Source organism: Callorhinus ursinus, unplaced genomic scaffold (genome assembly GCF_003265705.2).
Source record: "Callorhinus ursinus isolate GAN/ISIS: 27379988/994484 unplaced genomic scaffold, GSC_fseal_2.0 scaffold54, whole genome shotgun sequence".
Lineage (NCBI taxonomy): Eukaryota > Metazoa > Chordata > Mammalia > Carnivora > Otariidae > Callorhinus > Callorhinus ursinus.
In genome coordinates, this window is record NW_027397116.1 from 18,207,689 (window position 1) to 18,233,202 (window position 25,514).

General features: G+C 35.0%; 1 protein-coding gene across 4 annotated transcripts in view; it reads right to left on the reverse strand.

Moving 5' to 3' along the window:
- Window positions 1-25,514, reverse strand: part of KCNT2 (potassium sodium-activated channel subfamily T member 2) — a 371,985-nt gene that overhangs the window by 162,190 nt on the left and 184,281 nt on the right. For all 4 annotated transcript variants that reach the window (XM_025892310.2, XM_025892309.2, XM_025892308.2 and 1 more), the window contains exons 9-12: window positions 24,983-25,163; window positions 23,635-23,799; window positions 21,721-21,857; window positions 18,029-18,092 (exon numbers count right to left, since the gene is read on the reverse strand). In XM_025892310.2, the coding sequence (XP_025748095.1) occupies window positions 18,029-18,092; window positions 21,721-21,857; window positions 23,635-23,799; window positions 24,983-25,163 (547 nt within the window). The remainder of the gene's footprint in view (window positions 1-18,028; window positions 18,093-21,720; window positions 21,858-23,634; window positions 23,800-24,982; window positions 25,164-25,514) is intronic.

Consider the following 25,514-nt stretch of genomic DNA (forward strand, 5'->3'; position numbering starts at 1 on the left):
TGACTTTCTTTACTCTTAGCATCAAGTCCCAACTTTTTAACAAGGCTTGCAAGACCCTGTATCAAACTCTCCCCAAACTACTTCCCCAGCCTTGGCACTCTTTATTCCAGTGCATTCTCCACTGTTGAGCCTCCAGGACTTCTGATGTGGACCAGGACCTCTGTCATGTATTCTAGGAGACCTTCTTCTTCTGATGGAAATCCGTAACAGCTGTTCCCACTGTGTTCGCCCATCATAGTGTAAAACCACCTGTTTTTTTTAAGTGGATCCCCACTAAACTGTCAGCTCTAAGACAAGAGCCATGTTTTATACTTCATTCATCCAAAGTGCATCTCTAGTACTTCATTTTCATTTGTTTTCCAAAGATGAATAGGAGAAACCATATTGACTTCACAGGGATACTGTGAGCATTAAATAAGATGATGTAAAGAAGCATCCGGCATACAGGAAGCATTTAGTAAATATGCCAAGTCAGTGGATAAATAGTTGGTTGAAATACTGATCCTAAAAGCCCATAAATCTTCCTTGTCTCACTCATGCATTGTGCCCTATCAACAAGAATCTATGATCCTGTGAGTGGAGCATTAAGTAAGGAAAAAGGAAACAAGGTAAGTGTACAATGGCATAAATGTCACATGAGGAATAGAAAATAAGTATTTGCTAATACACATAATAAAACTGGCACAGAAACAAGATTTTTAATTCATTCTTCTAACAGAGAATGATATTGATCTCTTTTTTTTTCTTGCTGACAAAATTCAGCCCGAAATAAGATAGTCTGAATTTAATTGTAACTAAAAAGTAAAAGTATCGACCATGACAACTTTGGAATAAACAGTCTAAATAATAAAGGAAGGTAACATAGGGTATTATTGGGTCATGGTAGGTGTCTATTGCTACTGTGAAAGCAGAACATTTCACTTAAAGTCAGTTTATCTAAAAATTAATTGGCCAAAATCATCTTATAAAATTCAACTTTTATAATTTGAAATATCTAAAAATTATTTGTTGGCATTCTAAAGGTTTAAAATACACCACTTTGCCTATGAAAAGGATCTTCTTTCCTGAATCCCAAATGACCCATAAGAGAACTCAGACATTTTAGATGAAATTTTATACACGAATTGTTTCCCACCCCTCTATGAGAATTTGTAATTTTCATTAAATTCTTAAATACAGTCTATGACTCAGAAAACGGTAAGACATTAGTCTCATCAAAGGTTACTTTCAAGCCAATTTTCAATTTATAAAATACATCTGTAGCACTAAAAAAAATGATACATTTATTTTTTGTATTTTGAGTATATTTTGCTAACTTACCTACTGAACACATTTTTTAGGGTCAAGTAAAACTGAATTCTGAAAGGTAAAATAATATATGTAAAAAAACTTGACCCCAATTTATAGGCAGCTAAACAATGTAGATACAACATTTATATAAGGGTAAAACATCTTGCAGCCAAAACATCTTCCAAATCCAAAAGATTTGGAAAACAAATCTTTCCTAAACACAACTCAAATGTATTGTTTTATAAACAACTCCTGCCAAATATAATCATTGCCCAGAGAATAATATATTCCCAGAAGTTCCTCTAAAGGCTTTGCAGTAGACTCAAAAGCACCTTGAGGGCAAGGGCCTATTTTGTTCACAGTTGCATTGTCTGGGTCTAATAGGTAAATTGATAAATTATAAGCTTAGCTTGCATATAAATCTATCTATATATTGCATATATCTACATATATATAATGAAATAAATAATTGAATGTAATTCTAATACATAGAATCTATAATATATGTCCTCTATAATTAATTGGTTTGAATTTATGACTGAATTAAGGAAACTACGTAGTTCATTTGTAATGAACTGTAATTGATGTCTTTGGAGAATTAGGTTTCAAATTTGAAATATTTATTATTAAGTACAAAGGTAATTCAGGATGTTCTTAAATAAAATACTTAAAAATGAAGTATATAACCAAAAACCCTAATAAATATGAAAACATTAAGATACTGGGGCACCTGGGTGTCTCAGTTATGCTACTGACCCTTGATTTTGGCTCTGGTCATGATCTCAGGTCCTGGGATTGAGTTCTGCTTTGGGCTCCATGCTTAGCATGGAGTCTGCTTGAGATTCTCTCTCTCTCTCTCTCCTTCTGCTCCTCCCTCTTGTGTTGTCTCTCTCTCTCTCTCAAATAAATAAATTTAAAAATTCTTAAAAATAAAAACTCCAGGTGCCTGGGTGGCTCAGTCAGTTAAGCGTCTGCCTTCAGCTCAGGCCATGATCCCGGGGTCCTGGGATGGAGCCCTACACTGGGCTCCCTGCTCAGCTGGGGAGCCTGCTTCTCCCTCTCCTCCCCGCTCGTGCTCTCTTTCGCTATCTCTGTCTCTCTCTTAAATAAGTAAATAAAATCTTAAAAAACAAAACAAAACATAAGACTGCTAGTATAATTTCCTCTTTCTTCCAAGTTTAAACAGAAGGGATCTGACATTATGTCTGAGGCCAAAACATTATCTTGGATTTCAGTTTTAAGACTGCTTGTATTTCCTGCTCTTTCCAATGTTCTCTCAGGGATTGTAACCCTACTTTCAATTTCCATTCTTACAGCTGAGAGTATACTACTCCTTACAGATACATCATGGCAAAAACCTGACTGCCTGTCTGAAATTCCATATATTACATATTCCTAGAATCTTCTTACCAGTAATTTTGGCACTCTGTAGCAGGTCAATTTTATGGCCAGTTAAATAACACGTCTACTTTCTGCTTTTGCTTGTCAAGAACCAGGGCCTATTTTGTGCTCTGCTTCTCAAAGCCGAAATCCTGTATTGTTTCTTAGTTCTTAATGGCCTAAGTTCCAGTAATTTGCCCAGAGTCATACATCCCTTATGTAATATCTTTTGCATACTTACGTCCTCTCCCAGATTCTTCAGGAATCACCATCAATAGCAAATCTAACTCCAGATCTTAATCCTCTTGAGTCTTCCCTGACTTACTCTTTTAACAAAGTTGAGACTATAGTGTCTTAAAATCTCACAAAGCTCATTGACAAGTGTCAAGTGAATAATAATTAAAGTGATTCATAAACAGGCTAGGCTATCTTGAAAGCATGTAACTGAAGTTCAGTGACAATCATCTGTCAAGAATTTACCAAAAAGATATTTCTGGACAGATTAAAAAAATGAGTGATACTAGTGATCCCAGGGTGTCTTAGCAAGTTTAAAATTCACAGTTTGAAATTCTGTGATTTTCTGAATTGGAAAGGAAGATGCTTTTGAGAACAGATTATTAACCACTAAGTTGAATAACAAGCAAAAGACTTTGGAAAACCCTTCTAAAGAATTTATGGTACCTTGTATTGCATAATGAAATAATAGAAATGAATATGTGTTAAAGTGTTGCAATGCTCAAAATGGATCTGCTTAAGATAAAACAATATTCTTTTTAAAAAAGCTTAAATTGTGAAAGGTAGCAGAATATGCCTTTTTAGCATAAAGACTATTTTGATCTGATTATTTTGGAGAAAAAGCAGCCATCGGAGAAGCTCTTAAACCAAAGTAGAATCTACCCTTTAAATCTACATTCACAAGGGAAATCTCGATTTGTAAGGGTGACTCTTCCTGTACCAAGAAGAGAAAGATGACTCTAAACCACAGCTCTTTATCAGTGGAAAAGGCACCAGACTTAAATCTGCATAACAACCTGTACTTTTCTTGATAACCTCTCAGAACTAGTCTCCCCACTCCAGCATCTTTCTTTTGTCATTAGCTGAAGACAGTATTTAAGGTGATGGCTTGGACCATTTGGGGGAATTTTACTACTTTCCTGGGTATCTCCCATGTATACCTGAGGTATACGTATTACATTTCTGTTGTTTTTCTTTTGTTACTCTGTCTTTTATTACTGAGGGGGGAGGGGAGAACACCCACAGAAACTAAAATGTAGAGGAAAATTATTTTTCCTCCTCTACAATTGCAAACATTTTATTTCAGCTTTTTCCTCATGCTGTCTGAAAGGGTCACATAGGGAATTTGCTGTCTGCGTGTTTGATGATTGTTTGCCTTCTACTCTAAGATTCCATATGTTCAAAAATGCATGTAATTATCAGTAAAAAAATGAACATCTTTGACATTTCAGAGGAAAGATAACAGCATAGTATAAAATAAATTTTTTTTAAAAGTTACAACTTAGTCTTTGGAGTCAGATGACCAGGAAGTCTTTAAAGTTTCCTTCAGTTTCATTTCCTGACAGCCCGATTTCCTGTCAGGTTTCTTCCTGACTATAGACCCTGAACACCCTTTTCTTAGAACATTTACTTTAGAAAAAGTCCAATTAAAATTCTTTTTTTCTGCCCCTTTGAGAATTAAATCTTCTCCCAGATTCTTACCAGTCTTACAACCCCGAAATGTCTTTCTCAAGAACCTGAGGGCCATCATTCTGAAGTGTAATCAACAAAGGAGCTAGAGCTCCCTCCTCCCAGTCTCTGTGGGAAGGCAGGACCCTATCCTTCATAAGAGATAGTTAGCAAATGATGGCATAATCACATGGACCAATCTCCCCCCTCCAGTACTTTTTCCACCTCGTTCATCCCAGAACTCAAAAATCCTCCAGCCTTTTGTTTCCAAGGAGTTGAGTTCAATCTCTCTCCTTTATTGCAACAGTCCTAAATAAAATCTTCCTTGCCTGTTTAGCAATGTCTGGTGCAATTTTTCCTTGACACAGGCAGAAAAGAGTGTAAATGTTAGGTCTTTGAGCTAGTATTCAAATAGCTAACCAGAGTCTTGCTTCATTAATCTACAAATTGGAGCTAGTAATAACTTCCTTACAGGGTTGTTGTGAAAAATACATCACATATATAACATGTATAAATATATATAAATGATCTCTAGCCTGTAATTGATATTTAGTGATGGTTAATAAATGAGAGGTGTTATTATGTATTTCTTTTCTTTTTTTTTTCAGTTCCAAGAAGCAAGAAGTTTAAAAATCAGTTGTGCCAAGAAAGCTAAAAGAGCAAAGCAAACACTACAGGTTTTTTTTTCAGAAGTAGGCCATTTATGTAAAAATCCATATGCCCAGTTGAGCTCAGAAAATTAAATTCTTTCACTACTGCAAAGAAAATCCATCCAGAGGGTAAATCTATTATGCTGAATACATTATAATGACTCAGTGGAGACTTAACTTTGAACAAATCTTTTTGAGCATACCTAATGAGAGACTGAGTGGACAAGATATTGAAAAGGAAAGTGTCTGAACCTTCTGTCCATTCACCACCTCTTAACTTTCAGCTAACTATCTAGGACTGTGATTCTAAAGAATGTCTGACGTCCTCAGCAACTTCAGTCTGTCTACATTATCATTCTCTGTTACCTCTATACCCACATTCTCATTTCCCTGCTTACCAGCTTGTATCAAATGTTTCACCAAATACGCAGACCCTTGCACAAACAATCATTTTGCTTGCCTCTCTCAATCAGGCCTACTTTACAGGCAAAACTACAACCTTGCTAAATTCAACTCTCTTTCTACTACAAATAACAGATGGTTGACACAAACACACATATATGCTAAACAGGCCTTACTTCAAATTGAGAGTCCATAATATCACATAGGAGATGAACATTGCTTAGCAACTCCACATATCTCCAGGCCATTTACTTTCCTGATGCTCTAGAGAACTATTTCATACAGTTCCTCAAACCTCTACCCTCACTTCCCTCTTTTCTGATGATCTCAACTACTATGAGAAAATAGAAATAATAAGAAAATTTCCATAGCACTCTCCATCACATCCACCTACATACTTGCCTCTTGTTAAAATGGGTGAGCATTTTACACACTTAGCAAAGGGAAACCTTCTGCTATATAATGGATCATATTCTATCTTGTACATCCTATGACTTTATTCTTTGAATTTTTCACTTTTCTCTCTGATGGATCATTTCCTTTAGTATACAGACTTGCTAAAATTTTTTCCCACTAAAAAAAGAAAAGAAAAAACAGAGAAATAAAGTTTTCTTTCACCACACATTACCATCAGGTACTGTGGCATTTCTCTGCCTTCATTTACAGAAACCACTTCTAAAGTCTGTACTTGCTGCCTCTATTTCCACTTTGCTATTTAATTTTAAAGTTTCATTTCTAATCCAAAAATTTAAAGCTATGAATCTCTTTTTAGGCACTACTTCAGCTGTGTCCCTGCAATTTTGATATGTGCATTTTCATCACAATTCAATTAAAATAATTCTAATCATCCCTGTTTTGTATTTTACTGATGACTTATTTAAAAATATGGTAATTTTCAAATATTTGGGTATTGTCCTGCTGTAGTTTCATTGTTGATTTCTAATTAATTTCTATTATGATCAGAGAACATACTCTGTATGTTTTCATTCTTTTAACTTTTCTGCTATTTCTTCTATTGTCCAGCATATGATCTTTCTCTGTGAATGTTCCATACGCATTTGCAAAAAATGTGTATTCTGCAGTTGTTGAATGTAATGTTCTATATGTCAATTAGATCTAGTTGGTGAAACTGAGCTCAAGTTTTGTTTTGTTTTATAACCCTACCGATTTTCTTTCTACATGTTCTGTTAGTAATTTGGAAAGCAATATTGAAATTTCTATCAGTTGTAGATTTTTACACCTCTTTCCAGTTCTGCCATTTTGTTCATGTACTTTGAGGTTTCACAAGTTATGCACACATTGAGGAGTGTTATGTCTTCCTGATGCATTGATCCCTTAATTAACACAAAATGCTTTTTAGAGAAGATCCTTTAAAAGAAATGGAGAATTAATGGCTTATGTATTAAGAAAGAATTCTACAAAGATTGACAGCACAAAAGCAAGTGGAGAAGGGAATAGCATGAAGGAAAAAAGGTACCAATGATAACTGAACAAAATAGGGAAAACAATACAAAATATTCTCTACTAGGGGACATCTGGTGTTCTTAGAAGGAAGAGCTTCAGGTATATGGAGGGAGTATAAATTGGAATGAGGGATCTAAGGACATCATAAGTTTGAAATAGTGAGTGTTGCTTTTATCAAGAGGTTAGACCTAAAGAGGAGGAAGAATTGTAATAGTAATACCTAGAAGAACATAAGTAGTTTGAAGTAATAGGTACCATAAAAGTCTAATGAAATAAGTAACATGGTGTTGCTTTATGTATTCCTGTCTTAATAATTAATGAGCTTTATGATTATATTTTAAGTTAAGCTTTCAAAATTTTAAATTAATGATCCAATCTAAAAGATCAATCTTCTCTAACATTTCATATGCCTCTTCCCCAGTGTTCGCTCCTTAATACTCATCACCAGCTAACATTCTATGCATTTATTTAATTAGTATATTGATGGTCACTTCTACTAGTAGGCCAGCTTCATTAGAACTGGGGACTATGTACACACTGTTCACAGATTTTTTTTTCACTGCTATGTTCCTAAATATATCTTCAGTTGGTACATCAATACTTGGACAACAAACCACTCAATAAATATTTGTTCAATGAACGAATGGTTAAAAGTGGTGATAGTGTTACCCTACAGCACTTTTATTCCTATGTTATGCTCAGGTCTAAGAAGCATACAAATAATTATGTCAATTGGCCCTACGTAAATTTGAAGCTAAGTGGACTGAGACATGTAAACCTTACATGAAAATGTAAATAATAAATTTACTTAAGGTAGGATAGTAAGTGCAGATAGTAAATCTGCAGTAAACAGCAATGAAAAAATAATGAATGTTAACGAATACCTATAATATACAGTGGATTTTTTTAATAAAATTTAGGGTATGGCAGAAAATAATACAAAAAAAGAAAATATGTAGTCAAAGTGACCACTGGGTCTTCAGTGAACAGTGCGTACATAGTCACCAAATTCTAAATGTTTATTGAGTCCAACATTTAGACTTAATCAATAAACAATGGCAGAAGACTTAGTTTTGATCACAGGACAAAAGGTAAATGATATCAGCCTCCAAAGCAAAAATGGAAGTACCACGGACCAAAACTGGATCATGGAAAATTGGGAATGAAAGCTGAAGGAAAGAAAGAAACAAATGCCATATTCTTACAAAGCAGAAATACAAAATATAGTATCAGCACTTTAATGGATTTAAAGTCATTATCTTCTTTTAGGAAACAGACTAAAAATGGGAAGAAGAACAGACAACTGATGTCTGAAATCCTATATACATATATATTTTTTTTTCTGATTAAAATTTCAAACTGTGGAACCACTTTTATGTACAAATGTCTGACCCGTTCGAACAGTAAGCTATTATCACCATGGGAAGCAGTTTGGTCCAAAGAAAGGAGTGTTAAAGTTGACCTGACCTGGGTAGAGCCCAGACTCGGCTGATCTGGGAAATCTAATTAACAACCCTGAGCCTTGGTTCTCTCGTCTATAAAACAATTGTGGTGAGCATGAAATGACATAATGTGAACAAAATGCCTGACCACATGAAAGCTACTCACAAAATGTCAAATTTGTTTGGTTTCTTTCTGCTTGTTTACTTTATTAAATGGACTCGGAAAAAATGAGCTAAAATATGTATACCAAGAGTTGCAACATGGACTAGAGCTCTAGTTCTATATAAACATGCAAGATTTTTATAGAAAATTAGCATCACAATATTAGGTGTTTTAAAAATGTTATTCTTCACAATAAGTTATGTAGAAAAATACACGTTTGAAAGTCTGTTAATCTTTAAAATAAAAATAAATAAATAATAAATAAAAATGTTATCGTCTCAAGAAAAAAATGGGCATTTTCTTTAAAATGCAGATATCAAGTGCTCCATTCTTTTTTTTTAAGATTTTTTTTTTTAGTAATCTCTACATCCAACGTGGGGCTCAAACCTACAACCCTGAGATCAAGAGTCACGTGCTCTACTGACTGAGCCAGCTAGGCATCCTTGAGCTTCATTCATTCTTTTAAATTAAAGTTGATCTAAAATCATCAAAAAGGATTTTTGACTTTAATGAAACTACACTTAATGATTTTTTAAAAATAATTTTTGTGATTCAAAAAAATTTACTAAGGATGCTGCTATAGCACTTTCAGTTTCATGATTACCCTATGATATCTGAATAAAGAATATAAAACTTTACATAGGAATACATTTATTTTTATGAAATATTATTAATTCCAAAACAGAATCCTTTGGAATATTTATTAATTTTTCATTTTGATATTCACAACTCTGCCTCTCCCAATTAGAATACACAGAAACTAATACTAGATTTGGCAGTATTCTACCTGGTTTAAAAAATATTATTAAAACAATAGGAGATGGGGCACCTGGATGGCTCAGTCGGTTAAACATCTGCCTTCGGCTCAGGTTGTGATCTCAGGTCCTGGAATCAAGCCCCACATGGGGAGGGGGTCCCCTGCCCAGCAGGGAATCTGCTTACCCCCTCCCTTTGCCTCTCCCCCACTTGTGTGTGCTCTTTCCCACAAAAAATAAAATCTTTAAAAAAAATTAAAAATTAAAAAAAATAAAACAACACAACTCACTTATTCAATTTTGCAACTCAGCAATAATAAATGCATGTGTATCTATCAGAAATAGTGTGCAATCAACATTTTTCAAAGGTGTATCTCTATCAAAGAAAATAATATAAAAGAACATTTTCATAATAGAACGCTTTAAAAAAACTTTTTGAGTATAGATGACACATAATGCTACATTAGTTTCAGGTGCACAACATAGTGATTCAACTTCTCTGTACCTTATGCTGTGCTCACTGCAAGTGTAGATACTATCTGTCACCATACATCATTATTACCATATCATTGACCATGTTCCCTATGTTGTGCCTTTTATTTCCATGACTTACTTATTGCATAACTGGAAGTCTATACATTCCACTCCCCTTCATCTGTTTTGTCTAACCCCCGACTCTCTACCCCTCTGGCAACCATCAGTTTGTTCTATATATTTATAGGTTTAATTCTGCTTTTTGTTTGTTTATACATTTGTTTCTTTAAATTCCACATATGAGTGAATTCATATGGTATTTGTCTTTCTCTCTCTGACTTATTTCACTTAACATAATATCCTCTGGGTCTATCTATGTTGTCACAAATGGCATGATCTCATCCTTTTTATGGCTGCATAATATTCCATCATGTGTGTGCACTCATGTGTGTGTACCACATCTTCCTTATCCATTTGTCTATCAATGAATACTAAAGTTGCTTCCATATCTTGGCTATTGCAAATACTGCAATAGTAAACATAGGAATGTATATATCTTTTTGAATTAGTGTTTCCATTTTCTTTGGGTAAATACTTGGTAGTGGAATTACTAGATCATATGGTATTTCTATTTTTAATTCTTGGGGGACCCTCCATACTATTTTCCACAGTGACTGCACCAGTTTACATTCCCACAAACAGTGCACAAGGGTTCCCTTTTCTCCATATTCTTGTCAATTCTTGTTGCTTCTTGTCTTAATTTTAGCCATTTGCATTTCCCTGATGATTACTGATGTTGAGTATCTTTTCATGTGTCTTTTTTGGCCATCATATCAAAATGATTTTGAACCACATTTAGAAACATTTCTTTGGAAGTATGCCTAATATCAAAAACTCATCTCTATAGGTTTTAAAAATTTATTTTTTCCACACAACAGATAATCCTAACTCAGGTGTGCATAAATATAGAAGGAAAATATTGCAAGGTAAATCTAATATATTAAAAACAATTATTGGAAAGGTTCATTTCAGGAAAAAATATGTAAAAAAAAAATTAGTCTAGGGGCACCTGGGTAGCTCAGTTGGTAGAGCGTCTGCCTTCTGCTCAGGTCATGATCTTGGGATCCTGGGGTTGAGCCCCACGTCGGGCTTCCTGCTTTCAAGGACCTTGCTTCTCCCTCTCCTCCCTGCTCATGCTCTCTTTTGCTAACTCTCTCTCTCAAATAAACAAATAAAATCTTAAAAAAAATTAGTCTAAATTACTTCTTAAGAAATCATAAACATTTAACTAATTAATTTCACATACATATCTTTGGAATTAAAATTAAAGAAAGAAAAAAATTGCCTAATCTTATTTATTTAACAAATATTTCTCCAGGGAAGGTTCAATGTAGTTGACCTTTACCAAAGTAAAACTTTTTACTTTGTTCTGTAACTGTGCCAGTAAAATATAAATCTACATGTTTCTTCTCACTATCCAATAGTTTCAACACTATTTCTCAACCCCTGTTGCAGAGTATGCAAAGTAGGAGTGATTGATTGCTATCTCTTGCAGGATAGAAAAGAGTTTCCTGAAAATCTCCTAAAATTTTCCCACGTGATTCATTTGTCTAACGTGAGTAAACTTGATTAAAATTAGAGAGACCAGATAGTTCTTAGTCAAGTGAAGCATAATTTCATCATGTAGGAACATATCATGATTCCAGGCCTTCTGGCCCTCCCAAGACACTCACTTACTTTCACTACCCAAAGCAAGTATAAGTGACAGTGATACTGACCCGACCGTATTAAGTGTAAAATTCTAGAGCTCATTTTCCTCTAAATGAAGAAACAAGAAAGGTTTAATGAATGTGAAATGATTCAATTATAGCAGGACTGGATAATCATAAAGAACGACTTACTTATTCTCTTCTTCTACCCACCTCCCAAAAGGAATGACCTACTTGGGGAGAGGCAACTAAAATAGTTTGTCTGGACCAACCCCTCATATGTACAAAAAGATATGATCAAAACAAGATGACCTAGATTTTTTGCCAAAAATGATGTATTTATTAACCTTCAGGGAATCAAAGAGCAGAGTTTCAACTCTCCTGATAGGATTTAAACCAAACACTGGGGTCAGAGGGGCAGGTGGACTAGAAGTTGTGAACCAACTTCTCTGTAGGAAACAATGTAGAATTATTTGCAGCAGCGACTATGCCAAGCCTGTCCTAAGACAATAGCTAATATGGGAGTGTGTTCATTATCAAGCAATATGGTGTCTTCAATAGTAACATATAGCTATTTAGCATAGTGCAACATTTTTCTGGGTTCCTATATTTTTTTCTGATAAATCTTTAATTGGATCATCATGCCCGCATATGTAAAAATGATTTTAAAAAGAGATGAATGGTAGCCTACTGGTGTGTCCAAATTTGAGCACACTAGGAATAGTCGGCCATCCATTTTTGTAACAAGTCCTGAAAGTCTGTTTCTCTAAGGACTATAAACACTTCTGTAAGACCCTGTACACACAAACACAAAACAGTTGAGAGGCTCTCCAGTCTTTGCCAAAGGAGCAGAAATACCATATACTTAGTGCCACTCATGGATATTGGTTTTTCTTCTTGCCACCTGTCAAGACCTAAAACTCCATTCAGTTACTAGGACCGAGGCCCTTCTGCTTGTCCCTCTGTTCAAGGTGCCCTAAACTCTGACACTGACTTTTCTTCTGCGTTATTTCCCAACACTTTAAATGTTTTACTACATTCTCTTCTTCCTTGCATGGTTTCTGAAGATGAATCAGATGAAAATCTTATCTTTGCTCCATTGTAGTTAGGGTATTTCCCCCACTCCTTGGCTTCTTTCAGGAATTCATCTTTGATTTTCTATAATTTGAAAATGATACATCTAGGTGTATTTTTTTTGACATCTCTTCTGCTGGGTGTTCTCTGAGCTTCCTGGATCTGTGGCTTGGTGTCCGGTATCAATTTGGGGAAATCCTCAGTTATTGTGCTTTCCAGTATTTCTTCTATTCCTTTCTTTCTTCTCCTTCAGATATTTCCATTACACATATGTTACACCTTTTGCAGTTGTCCCAGAGTCTTTGGATATTCCATCTGGGTTTGGGTTTTCGTTGTGGTGGTTGTTTTTCAGTCTTTGTTCTCTTTGCTTTTTAGTTTTGGAGATTTCTGTTGAGTTATCCTCAAGTTCAAAGATTATTTCCTTAGCCATGTCCAGTCTACTAACAAGCCCATCAGAGACATTCTTCATTTCTGTTATAATTTTTTTTATCTCTAGTATTACTTTTTGGTTCTTTCTTTCTTTTTTTTAATTTTTTATTGTTATGTTAATCACCATATATTACATCATTAGTTTTTGATGCAGTGTTCCATGATTCATTGTTGGTTCATAACACCCAGTGCTCCATGCAGAACGTGCCCTCCTCAATACCCATCACCAGGCTAACCCATCCCCCCACCCCCCTCCCCTCTAGAACCCTCAGTTTGTTTTTCAGAGTCCATCATCTCTCATGGTTCGTCTCCCCCTCTGACATACTCCCCTTTTCTTCCTCTCCTGTTATCTTCTTCTTTTCTTTTTTTCTTAAAATATGTTGCGTTATTTGTTTCAGAAGTACAGATCTGTGATTCAACAGTCTTGCACAATTCACAGCGCTCACCGTAGCACATACCCTCCCCAATGTCTATCACCCAGCCACCCCATCCCTCCCACCCCCAACCACTCCAGTAACACTCAGTTTGTTTCCTGAGATTAAGAATTCCTCATATCAGTGAGGTCATGTGATACGTGTCTTTCTCTGATTGACTTATTTCACTCAGCATAACACCCTCCAGTTCCATCCACGTCGTTGCAAATGGCAAGATCTCATTCCTTTTGATGGCTGCATAATATTCCATTGTGTATATATACCACCTCTTCTTTATCCATTCATCTGTCGATGGGCATCTTGGCTCTTTCCACAGTTTGGCTATTGTGGACATTGCTGCTATAAACATTGGGGTACACGTACCCCTTCGGGTCCCTACATTTGTATCTTTGTGGTAAATACCCAGTAGTGCAATTGCTGGATCGAACAGTAGCTCTAATTTCAACTGTTTGAGGAACCTCCATACTGTTTTCCAGAGGGGTTGCACCAGCTTGCATTCCCACCAACAGTGTAGGAGGGTTCCCCTTTCTCCACATCCCCGCCAACATCTGTCGTTCCCTGACTTGTTAATTTTAGCCATTCTGACTGGTGTGAGGTGGTATCTCATTGAGGTTTTGATTTGGATTTCCCTGATGCCAAGTGATGTTGAGCACTTTTTCATGTGCCTGTTGGCCATTTGGATGTCTTCTTTGGAGAAATGTCTGTTCATGTCTTCTGCCCATTTCTTGATTGGATTATTTGTTCTTTGGGTGTTGAGTTTGATAAGTTCTTTATAGATTTTGGATACTAGCCCTTTATCTGATATGTCGTTTGCAAATATTTTCTCCCATTCTGTCGGTTGTCTTTTGGTTTTGTGGACTGTTTCTTTTGCTGTGCAAAAGCTTTTTATCTTGATGAAATCTTTTTGGTTCTTTCTTAAGGTTTCTTTCTGTTTACACTATCTGTTCTTGCATGCTGTCTCTTTTATCCATGAGAGCCCTTAGCATATTAATCAGCTATTTTAAATGATTGGCCTGATAAGTTCAACATCTCTGCCATGTCTGTTCTGATACTTTCTCTGTCTCTACAAATTGCATTTTTTCAACTTTTGGTATGCTTTGTAATTTTTTCTTGATAGCCAGTCAAAACATACAAAGTTAAAGGAACTGCTATAAATAGATCTTTAGACACGTGCAAGTAAGCTATGGGGTAAAGGGAAGCATTCTATAGTCCCATGATTTGGTGTCAGTCTTTTGAGTGAGCCAATACCTCTGGACTGTGACCTTCACAAATGTTTTTTCAGTGTCTTGCCCCCTTAATTGAGAAAGGATGGCTAGAGTGGTTTGGAATTGGGTATTACCCTTGCCCCAGATCAGTTAGGCTCTGATAACTAGGTTTCCAGCAGGTTAAGCTCTGGTTAACTAGTTTCCCTGAGGGCAAGGCCTGTTAAGAGGAAGAGAATTCTCTGGTGTAATTCAAAATGGTTCCCTTTTCCTGACCCTTGCTGAAATCCCAAAAGGATTTTTCTCTCATATTTACTGTGAGAACTTGGTCAAACTCCTGGAAGTAAGTCTCACAAAATTATGGTATCCTTTCCCCAGGACTACATTTCCCAGGGTTTTTTTAGCCCTCAAAGTTGTCTGCACTGAACCTCCAGCAATTCATCAATTACAGTTCAGGTTTTCCTGCCCCCACAACTGACTCCCAGGTTGATTTCCACTCACGAGTCTTTGCTGGGGTAAATTACTATTCTCCATATTTGCGTGTCAGTCTCTCCAATCTTGGGCATAATACGTTGCCCTGTTTCCTCACCTCTCTTGCTTTCCTCCTAAATCTTTTACACAATTTTTCATGCGTTACCCTATTTTTAATTTCCAGGAACTATTTTTGGTTCATTAAGTGTTTCTTGTTTTGACTTCATTTTTTTTGTTGTTCTACAGCCTACTATTCTTGTTTTATATATGTACATTCTCCTCAACTTCTCATATTATTCTGAGAATATTTGTTATATATTTTAAAATCTATTTCTTCTCCCAGAATTGTGTAGTTTTGTCTGTTTCCTCTGAGTTCCTCTTTTCTATACACTTTTTATGTTTGTTCATCCATTCTTTCTTTTCCTTGTCAGAAATTTCCTTAAATGTTTAGTGACGCCTCACACCCTCTTCCCCAGCACCCGCAGGTGGTAGATGACCATATGTAGAAATTCAACATTCAATAGCTATTTGGGACGTCACTGAATGTGGGAATCTTATTTTCACGTAGACCTTACTGTAGGGTGATTAATCTGTGATACTGCACTAGGGAACTTCAGACTTTATATATTTACACACATTCTCTCTTGTGATGTACCATTTCCCCAGAGAAAATTCCTCTAATCTTGTGCCAGTGGAGATGCGGACGTAGCTATTAGGTTTCTGAGTCATTTGGAAGAAGCACCTCACATTCAGTGGAGCAACTTACTCTTTAATATCTTTGATTTACCCTGACTCTCTGCTGTACTTACTGGTTCTGAGTGACGGATATCCCTGGATCAAATTCTGCCAACAGTAAACCTGTTCCCAGGGTGGGGAAAAGGATCAGCAATGGATTTCTGGAGAGATTCAGGGAATCTAATTGCTTCTTCTACAAACTTTTAATCACTATTCATATGTTTAGTCCCACATATAACCCTACTTACAGAAGCATCTGGTGCCTCTATTTCTTGAGACTTTTGAGGGTACCTTGTAAAAAGCAGCCTGACTTGTTTCCTCTCTCAACTTAAATTTTAACTTCCTTCTGTCTAAGTCGGTTACCACTCATCCATCTGCTTTCTAGCTTCCAAACTTGTGTTAGTGCTGTCTCATCTATCATCTCTTTTGTCCTAATGAGTGAAATTTTTTATTCATTTCCTGTCAATTTAGCAGAGTGTCAGGAAGAAATGGAACACATTTGTTTAACTGAATGATCTCAAATTCACAGTTTAAAGGGTACTCTAAAAGATATTATATATTTATTTATTAATGTTTATGCTTCTCCTTGGTACTCAAAACATTATTGATACTGGAGGACTGCAAGTGCTTTAAAACCAAGTTACTGCTTAAGGGGCACAAGATTCACAATTAGTTAAATAATTATGGAAACATACAGTAGATTATGATCAGTTCAAATTCGTTTATTCCATAAATACATTTGGAGCACCTAATGTGCCAAACCAATTAAGAAACTCCTGAAATAGTACTTAAGTGAACTGAGGAGGGTGTGGTCTGAATTAAGATAGCAACCATGGAGAAGAAGGGGAGCAGATGAATTTTTAGAAATATATAAAGAGATATTTTACAAATTTTTCCAAATTATATTTGCTCTATGCTCTTGTATTAGTTTGGTAGGCTACAGTAACAAAGTGGAACAAACTGGGTGGCTTAAATAACTGAAATTTATTATTTCCCAGTCCTGGAGGCCAGAAATCCAAAATCAAAGTGCTGGCAGGGTTGACTCCTTCTGAGGGCAAGGAGGGAAGGATCTGTTTCAGGCCACTTCCCTTGGCTTATTGATGGCTGTCTTCACATTTCATATGGCATTCTCCCTGATAACTGACAGTGTCCAAATTTCCTCTTTTTACAAGGACACCAATCATATTGGATGAAGGTCCACCCTAATGATCACATTATAACTTGATTGTCTTTATTAAGACTTTATCTCCAAATAAGTTCACATTATGAGGTACTGGAGGGGTTGGGGTTCAATATATGGGTTTTAGGGGACACAATACAAGCCCTAACAACCCTCTTCAAATAAAGGATGAGAAAATTAGTTTAAAACTGAATAAGAACTTTAGGTAAATTAGAGTGAGGTCAACAAGAGAACATAGAGCCTGCCACATTCAGGACTCACAGTCTAATTTAATATAACAGAGTGTCCTATTAAATGCTCCAGAAAAAAAACAAATCATGTCCCTGAAAGACCCATGCATAGATTGCCTTTCCTCTGTCACTACAGAAGCCACCAAGGCTTTGTCTCTGTACCACAGATACGGCTAGAGATAAACTCATCGGCTTAGAAACACAGGAGTTAATAGTACCTGCTCAATATAAAATAACAAAATACTTTTTAAAAACAATAAAATTAGCATGCATGTTTAAAAATGCAAGTTATAATTTGGTAAATTATACCATTTAATTTAATTATGAGTTTATATAACTTTAGGCCAAAAAAAAATGGATCACAGAGATTATATAAGCCAAAAGGTGTCAAGTTGAGATGTGCTTCCCAATCACGTGGGGATCTTTTAAAAATACACAGATTCCAGATCCCCACTTCATATACACTGAATAAAATTTTCATGAATGCATACTTTTTTAGAAGCTCTCCGACTGATTCTAATGCAGACTGCCTGATCCATCTGCTTTGTTTTGAGTTGAGGAAATTGAGACCATTTTAATGAAATTACATAGGAAAGGACATATTTAATAAAAATATATGACCTATTTCATTTTGATCAATAGAAAACCCAAGGACTAGTAGAAACTACTTCAAAAACAGTTTTGTTGACACAATCCATAATGCTGCTCTTCTTATATTATGGCAAAGACAGTTTAGAGATATTTGCTTCCCTTTAGTAATATTTTAAAGTTACCTATATTTAACATAGTCAGATTTAAAAAAAATTAAAAAAAAATCTTCTAAGGGAAGAACAATTATGAAAGAGACTTTTAGAAACTTACAGATGATGTCCTATCCACTTCACAACGGCTGCTCAGAATAAAACAGGCCTCAGCATCATCCATCCTAAATACAGACAAAAAAAATAATAATAATTATACACTGAAATATCTTTGTAGCGTCTGAAAAATAGAATTCCAATGCTTAGTCCAATGTACACAAAGTGCAAATAAAATATGAGTATCCTTAGGTTTAAACGAAAGTTAGACTTCTAGCAGATCATGACTGTACTTTACTATAAACAAAGCAATAGTTGTTGAATCGGCTATATAACTCAACAGTTCATAATGACAAAAATTAAAAAAACACTCAAATTTTATTCTCTTTTATGATTATATATTTTTTCATGTATATGCTTTGTTTAAATTAAGGGAGTTGTATTGGCCTTTATGATTAGTTACATTTTAACTGCAAAGTTACTCAATTAACTGAGAGAAGGAAGAGCTACTTAGTATTCTTATATCAAACTCTACTATACATTTACATTTCTTGGAGATGATTCATCGTCTTCTTCCCAACCCTTGTCCCTTATACTAAACTTCTACATTTCTTAAATTTGGTGATAAACAGTAGGTTTCAGTGCTTGATAAATAATGTTCTAAAAACATAAAAATGTTGGGGTGCCTGGTTGGCTCAGTTGGTAGAACATGTGACTATTGATCTCGGGATTGTAAATTCAACCTCCCCATGGGGTGTAGAGATTACTTAAAAATAAAAAAATCTTAAAAAAAATAAAAACATAAAAGTGTTAATTTCAAAATAAGGAATGTTTTATCTTTCTGATTCACTATGATAAAATAAACCTCCACCCCCCCCAAATTTTTTTTCTATGCAGAGGAACGATAAAAGTCCAGGAAATTAGATCAAACCAAACAGTTTTGGGAAAATACTGAGTCATGGTTATACGATAATTAGTATCACATAATATTTTCTAAACATCATCTTCAACAAAGCAATTCAAAATTCATGCAACTGACCTTTGGAACTGGTTTGGAGAATCCTATTCCTTGTTTCTTGCATGGGAAATTGTGTTGAAGAACGTATTAGTTAACATTAAATCCCAAATCTTTATATGACATTAGGATAAGAAATGAACATAAAATGAATACTTCTTTCTTAACTCAGATTTTTTAGTATTACCAGCCTGCTACCTCTCTCATCCTCATTCTCATCCTTGGTATATTCCAATGAATGAATGCTTCTTGTAAATGTGATTGACTTTGCTGAGAAGTCATTTTAATAATATGAATAATAAATGAATTACTAATCCTAAATAAATCATGAATAAAAAGAGAAATCATTTTCCCTCTACCCATCTAGGTTCTTGGCTGAGACCCTCTGTAATAAAAAGACAGATTAACAGAAGAAAAGCAAACAGAAGTTTAATAACACAGGAGAGTACATCTCCTGTATACGTGGGACACACCCAGGAAAACTGATTAACTCCTCTCCCATGAAGCCACCACCTTAAACACCATCTTCAGCTAAAGACAAAAGATGTTTGGCTAACAGTGAGCCAGTTATGTTAACCTACCAAGAAAAGCAAAGTAAACCAGGGTAGGTTATTATACAGATCTAGGTCCTTGCTTTCTCCACTCCCAAGAGTTTGCAGAGATTGAGTCATCCTCTTCCAGGTACAGAGAGAGAGACACCCTTATGGATGGAGATTTCCCTTATAAATGGAAATGTCTCTTCAAAAGGGTTAACTTCTACTAGGTTTTCAGTTTTTCCTGTGTCTGCTGCTTCTTAAAAATAACCAGCTCACAATAATCCTTATACCATTGAGGCATATTTTGGGGTAGCAAATTCGGCTCCCTTCTATAGTATCAAGCTAAAATACTAACAGCTAATACTAATAGCTTAGATTAATTTATTAGGTAACAAAAAGCCTTCAATTATCACATAAATTCATAGTGAACATAATATGGGAATTATTCTTATGTGAAGAACTTAATGCATATGGTAAATTAAGCATATTGATTATCTATACAGATGAATATAAAGATCCAAATTATGTTAGTGTCTAAGCAACTATTTCTTTAGAGCTCCCAAATAATGTATATAGATAGCAAATAGCAAACACCTAAAGCCATCTATTGCTTGAGAAATTGGAGAATCTGACTTAACTCTTGTGTATACACTGACAATATCTATGAAGTATTTAATTCACCAGAAATACTAATGTGTTCTCAAAGAAGCTAAATTTCCTAATTATGCACCATTCATTACATCCTGGTGGTTTCTACTAACTTTTTTGTTTCAGAAGTTATTAAATCATTGAAAAATCTCACTTAAATTGCCCTACTGTATATAAATCAAAGGTAATGTCAAAGTTCCAGTTACAAAATATCTAGTCATCACTTTGCAGAATTAAGCAGCAAAAAGGATTTTGGGACTTTTCTTCTGTTCTTTTCCACTATCCACCTACATACACACACACACACACACACACACACACACACACACACACAACATGCATAAACACACCCATCTCCACTAACACACATACTCAAGCCATCCAGAAAAAAAAAGCAACAATTTAAAAAACACCTATGCTCTCAAATTCAGTGAGGAGACATATTTATATAAGAGCACATAAAACAACTCAGGAACAAACATGGAGATGTAGGATCCAAGGCCACTCCAAGATGGGCCACGTTGGCATGAAGATTACTTTGAGCTAAAAAGCAATCAAAACTCAGCAGATTCAGGAAAGCTCTTTATCTCCCTCCTCAACTGCCTGAAAAGAAGTTAGACAGAAAATCTGATCCAGGAAGGGAGCTATCACCATAGGTAACTACATTATGATACAAACTAGGGAGGGCAGGCAAGGAAGAACTTAGCAAAGCCTGTACATACACTATTAAATTTGATTTTCTCCTGTTAATCTGTCTCATGTCAATTTGATTCTTAGTCCAGCTAGAAGGACCTAGAAGGGGATAGGATATTCTTCCTCCCCAAAAAAGACATGTTTAAAACTTTAAAAGCAACAGAAAACATGGAGCAAAACCACCCCTGCTGAAGGTTTCTTCTGGCTTCTGAAACTATGGGTGTTGTTTGCAGAGGCCCTGACTCCTTGGTGTCCGTGGTCGGCCCAACCATGTTTTCACTCTGTTCATATGGAACAATCCCATGACCTGTGACAAAGGTGTATGCCTATGTCACCTTTAAACCAGGTTGGCTAGCATATGTGCTACAGGAAAAGAGCAACTAAGACCCAGTTACCCTTCTGATTCCTCCAGCCCCAGGGACATCACAAGTGTCATCTGCCCGGTACATAATACAAACTCTAGAATTTAAACCTTGACTCAAACTGCTTTGGCATTTCATATAATGGTTAGCCCAAAATTTTTATTTGTGGAATAAAAACAGTATTCAGGGATTTGGAGACTACTCTAACAGTGAGTCTGGATAACTCAGCTCTTCCCTGACAGCTTGAGATAATTACACCACGCCACACTCCTCATTGTGTTGTGTGGACACAGTCCACTGAACATCCTTGCACTGAGAAAGGGAGCAAATACACTGATTTTATATTTTTAACCTTTCAACTTGACCAGCAGAGGGACTATGGCAAGACGCTGTATTCCCAAAAATACTTAAACACATCTTGCAAGACTGAAAATTGCTAAAATTTGGAGGAGAGAAAAGATATTAAAGTATTGCAAGATGGAAAATTGATAGGGATACCTACTTTGCTCTCAACAGATCCTGATCTTTAAGGGCTGAGCCTTGAAGGTAGATAACTCTTTGTGACCACATTGGAATCTGCAGTACCCTTCGAACTTGCACATCCATTTCAGTAGGACACAAAATCACCACATAATAATCCTATTCAAAACAAAGTGAGCAATGGAGCAAAATCAATAATGCTATGTTTTATATTATGTAAGTAAACAGAATGTCTAAGAACATTTAGAAATATGATGATATAGAAATAAACTCCTGCTAATAAGTAAAAATTTGCATTTAAAACTTGGACACACATTAATTAACATGATACCATAATAAACATAACTGAGACATATAAAAATCTCATAAAGCAACATAAGATCATCCTGACCTTTTTCAATCTCATTAGTACCATGAAGAGAAGGTAATCAGTGTATACTCAGTAGACATTTTCAACCTATGAAGTTTTCACTTACTGCAGGCTGATTCTAAAATATGTAATACATACAGAAGTGCTTAAAAATCAATTCATACTTCAAATTTTTACTTTTAGAATAGAAATTCTGATGGTGATTTATATCATTAGGAAATATTATGAACTGATAATACTGAAAAATCTCTGATGAATATCTGAAAGAATAAGGATTCATAAAAATATTGATAATACAAAGTAAATTTAAAACTTTGAGATCATATATTTTAAAATTATGATCCTTTTGAAAAAATACAAAAGTACTCTGAGTGATAAAATAGTTTAATACACTGATTATAGGAATTACAATTCTCTGGGCAACATTCATTATTTTATCATCTAAAATGTATCTAGTGGAAATTTGGGGAGTTTTGAGAATTCGCCACATTGATATCAGACAAAATAAATTACTAGGTATCAAAACGTGGGGCATCAAATTTTCCCAAAAATAGGTTTTCTTTATGGATTATAATGAGCAAAACCACAATTATTTAATATGAATAATAATAAAAACAACAAATATGGTGTTTCTTCAAAAATGCAAATTAATTTATAAAAAACAAAAGAATATGATGTAATTTAAGTATCACTTATTTATAAATTAAATTTTTAAAAAAATTTTTTTAAATAGTATTTTAAAAGATCTCCAATACAGTCATGAAAAAAAAAGATCTATTTAAGGGAGATCTAATTAGATAACTCAGTACTGTTTTGATCTCAGGACTGTCCAACCTCTTGACACAAATTTATTGAGGAAATACAAGACATTCAAGTAGCTCCTTACTGTTTGGACTCAACTCAGTGCATTGAGCAGGAAAAGGAGATTATCTAAATCTACACTGGCCCAGGACCACACAGCAAGTAGCAGAAGTATCTGAGGATTTTATCCGCATAGACAAATGAAGAGATTTTTTTTTTCTGAATTGTTGTTCTCAATTTAGCTAGTTATTGTCCAATTTGGGGTCACTCATTGCTAGTATAAATAAGACCTAGGTACACTCTGGGAAACAAAAGGAAAAATGGAACTTTCAGACTTCCACATTTCTATCAGCAATACTTGATAAAACTTTTGATAATTTCAAGTGAGTAGATGATATTGTGAAATGACTTTTTCATTGTTTGATATCTTATGTTAAATTCCACTGTTTCATAAAAATGTCATTTGTGCATTACACAAGGGAGAAAAAAAACAATCCTTTTAATTCAAAAAAAACCTTTCTTTGTAGCATTAACAATTCCATCTGTCTTTTAGTGTAGATACAGAAGGAAACTTAAAATACTGAGTATTCCTTAAGCATTTTTTCTATGTTCCTGGTTATATTTGCAGTTCTTCATTTACTGTTTCTAAATTTGAGTGTATAAATAAAAATCCTCCAGAATGCAGGCTGCACCATCAGTTAATTGACTTGGACAATATGTTAGTTAGTTATGATCCAGCAAACACGTAACATAATTTTAATGTACCTGAAGTCTTGGGTGAGCATAGAATTCATTTAAAAAGTCCATAAGTAAATCAATCTTCAGTGAACTGACACACAGAACAACATGCTTCTCAGTTTGAGCTCTATGTCGACTATAGTTTCCACCTGACTTTTGTCTTTCCATCCACAAATAGGCCAGCTGTTCAAACTGCAATGCATTTTCCACAAATGAATAAAAAACTTTGGACATGAAAATAAAAATCAATGCAATACATCCATTGTTTATTAGATACACTCAATTTCTTAGATGGAACTCATTGAGATTCAAATTATCCGTATTCCCTTCAACAACAGACTTTTCATGTGATTGCTATACAAGTTGCTAATGCTTCCCAGGGGCCTCAGGTCTCGACAGAAACATATTAATATGATTTTCCCATTATATCATAACAGCACTAAAAGGTTTATGCCTCTGCTTTATGTCCAGTAAAGCAGGCAGCCATGATGTGTCATGCACTGCGTCAAAGAGAAAAACCTCAAAGGCATTTCTTCTACCTTCTTCAACCAAGTTCAGCACACACCTCATGCAATGAGAGATACCCAACACACAAGGTCACATTCTAGTTGTACAGCTGTAGTTGGTATGTAAGGGAAGTGGAGGGATGTCAGGAAGGTACACATGCATGATTGGATAAAAGTAGGAAGATCATTTTCATACCTACATAAAGGATATTTAGATATACTGTGGTCAAAGGTTTGTAATGGAAAATACAAGTTCGATTTGTATTTGCCATATCCTGTTTCTGACCTGCTCACCCATGGGCACCTAAGAGCTCACTGTAGGAAAGAGTTGGAGATTGCATCTGCTTATCTTTAGTCTCCTTTTATATCTATGTCCCTTTGCAACCACCTTATCTACTCCCAGAATGTTGTATATTAGTTACATATTATCATCTTCAGATTTTTAGTTGACCAACATGTGATCAGTTTTTATTTATTGCAATGTTTAGCTTTTATATTGTTTCAAGAACCAAAGGAAATCAAACCTTCATAAGTTTATTTCCTTGATCTATCATTCTGCAATTAAAACTATATTATCTTATGATCTTATAATTAATATAATTAAATACCTTATATTTCAAAGAAATGTCTTCAAGAATTGAAATGAGATGTGAGTTATTTCAGTTGTGAATGGAGGGGAAAAAAAGTCAGTTTCTAATATAATGTGAAAAAGCATTTCCTGAGACCATTTTAATTCATTGACTAGATACAATAATAACATGTGTCAATATATTACATTAATAAACCACCCTGCATTTCTTACTAAGCATGAAAGATTTGATTTTATAAGATTTGCACATTTCTATAAAATTTACCCTGGCTCTGTTTACCTGTATGGGTAGAACCACAAGAGCAACACAAATCATGGCAACGACAAAAAGTTTGGAGGACCATGTTTCAGGGGTGACATCCCCAAAGCCCACAGTGGAAAATGTCACAATGCAGAAGTAAAGGGAGTCAAAGAGATTCAGCTTCTTCCCTATTCGTTCCAGATGTTGGATTCCACAAATGCTAAAGAAACAAACGTGCATTAAAATTAAAACTTTCAAATTGGGCACATTATTTTTCATTATTCTTTTGAAAGCACATTTCATAAAGCCATGCAGTAAGCTGGAATCTTATATTGTACAATCTTTTTTTCCTCAGGAAAATATATTTTTTTTAAGTTTTTTACCCACATTAACCGAATATAGTATTACTTTGATTGATAACCAAAAATTGTAGCCAAAATATCACAGAGTATACTGGAGTAGCATGTAAAAGGAATGGACTGAATTTCATGGGTGACTAACACAAACATTTTGAATGCATGCCAAGAAACAGAGACAGAAATTGCTAAATTTATTCCCTGTCAAAAGAGTG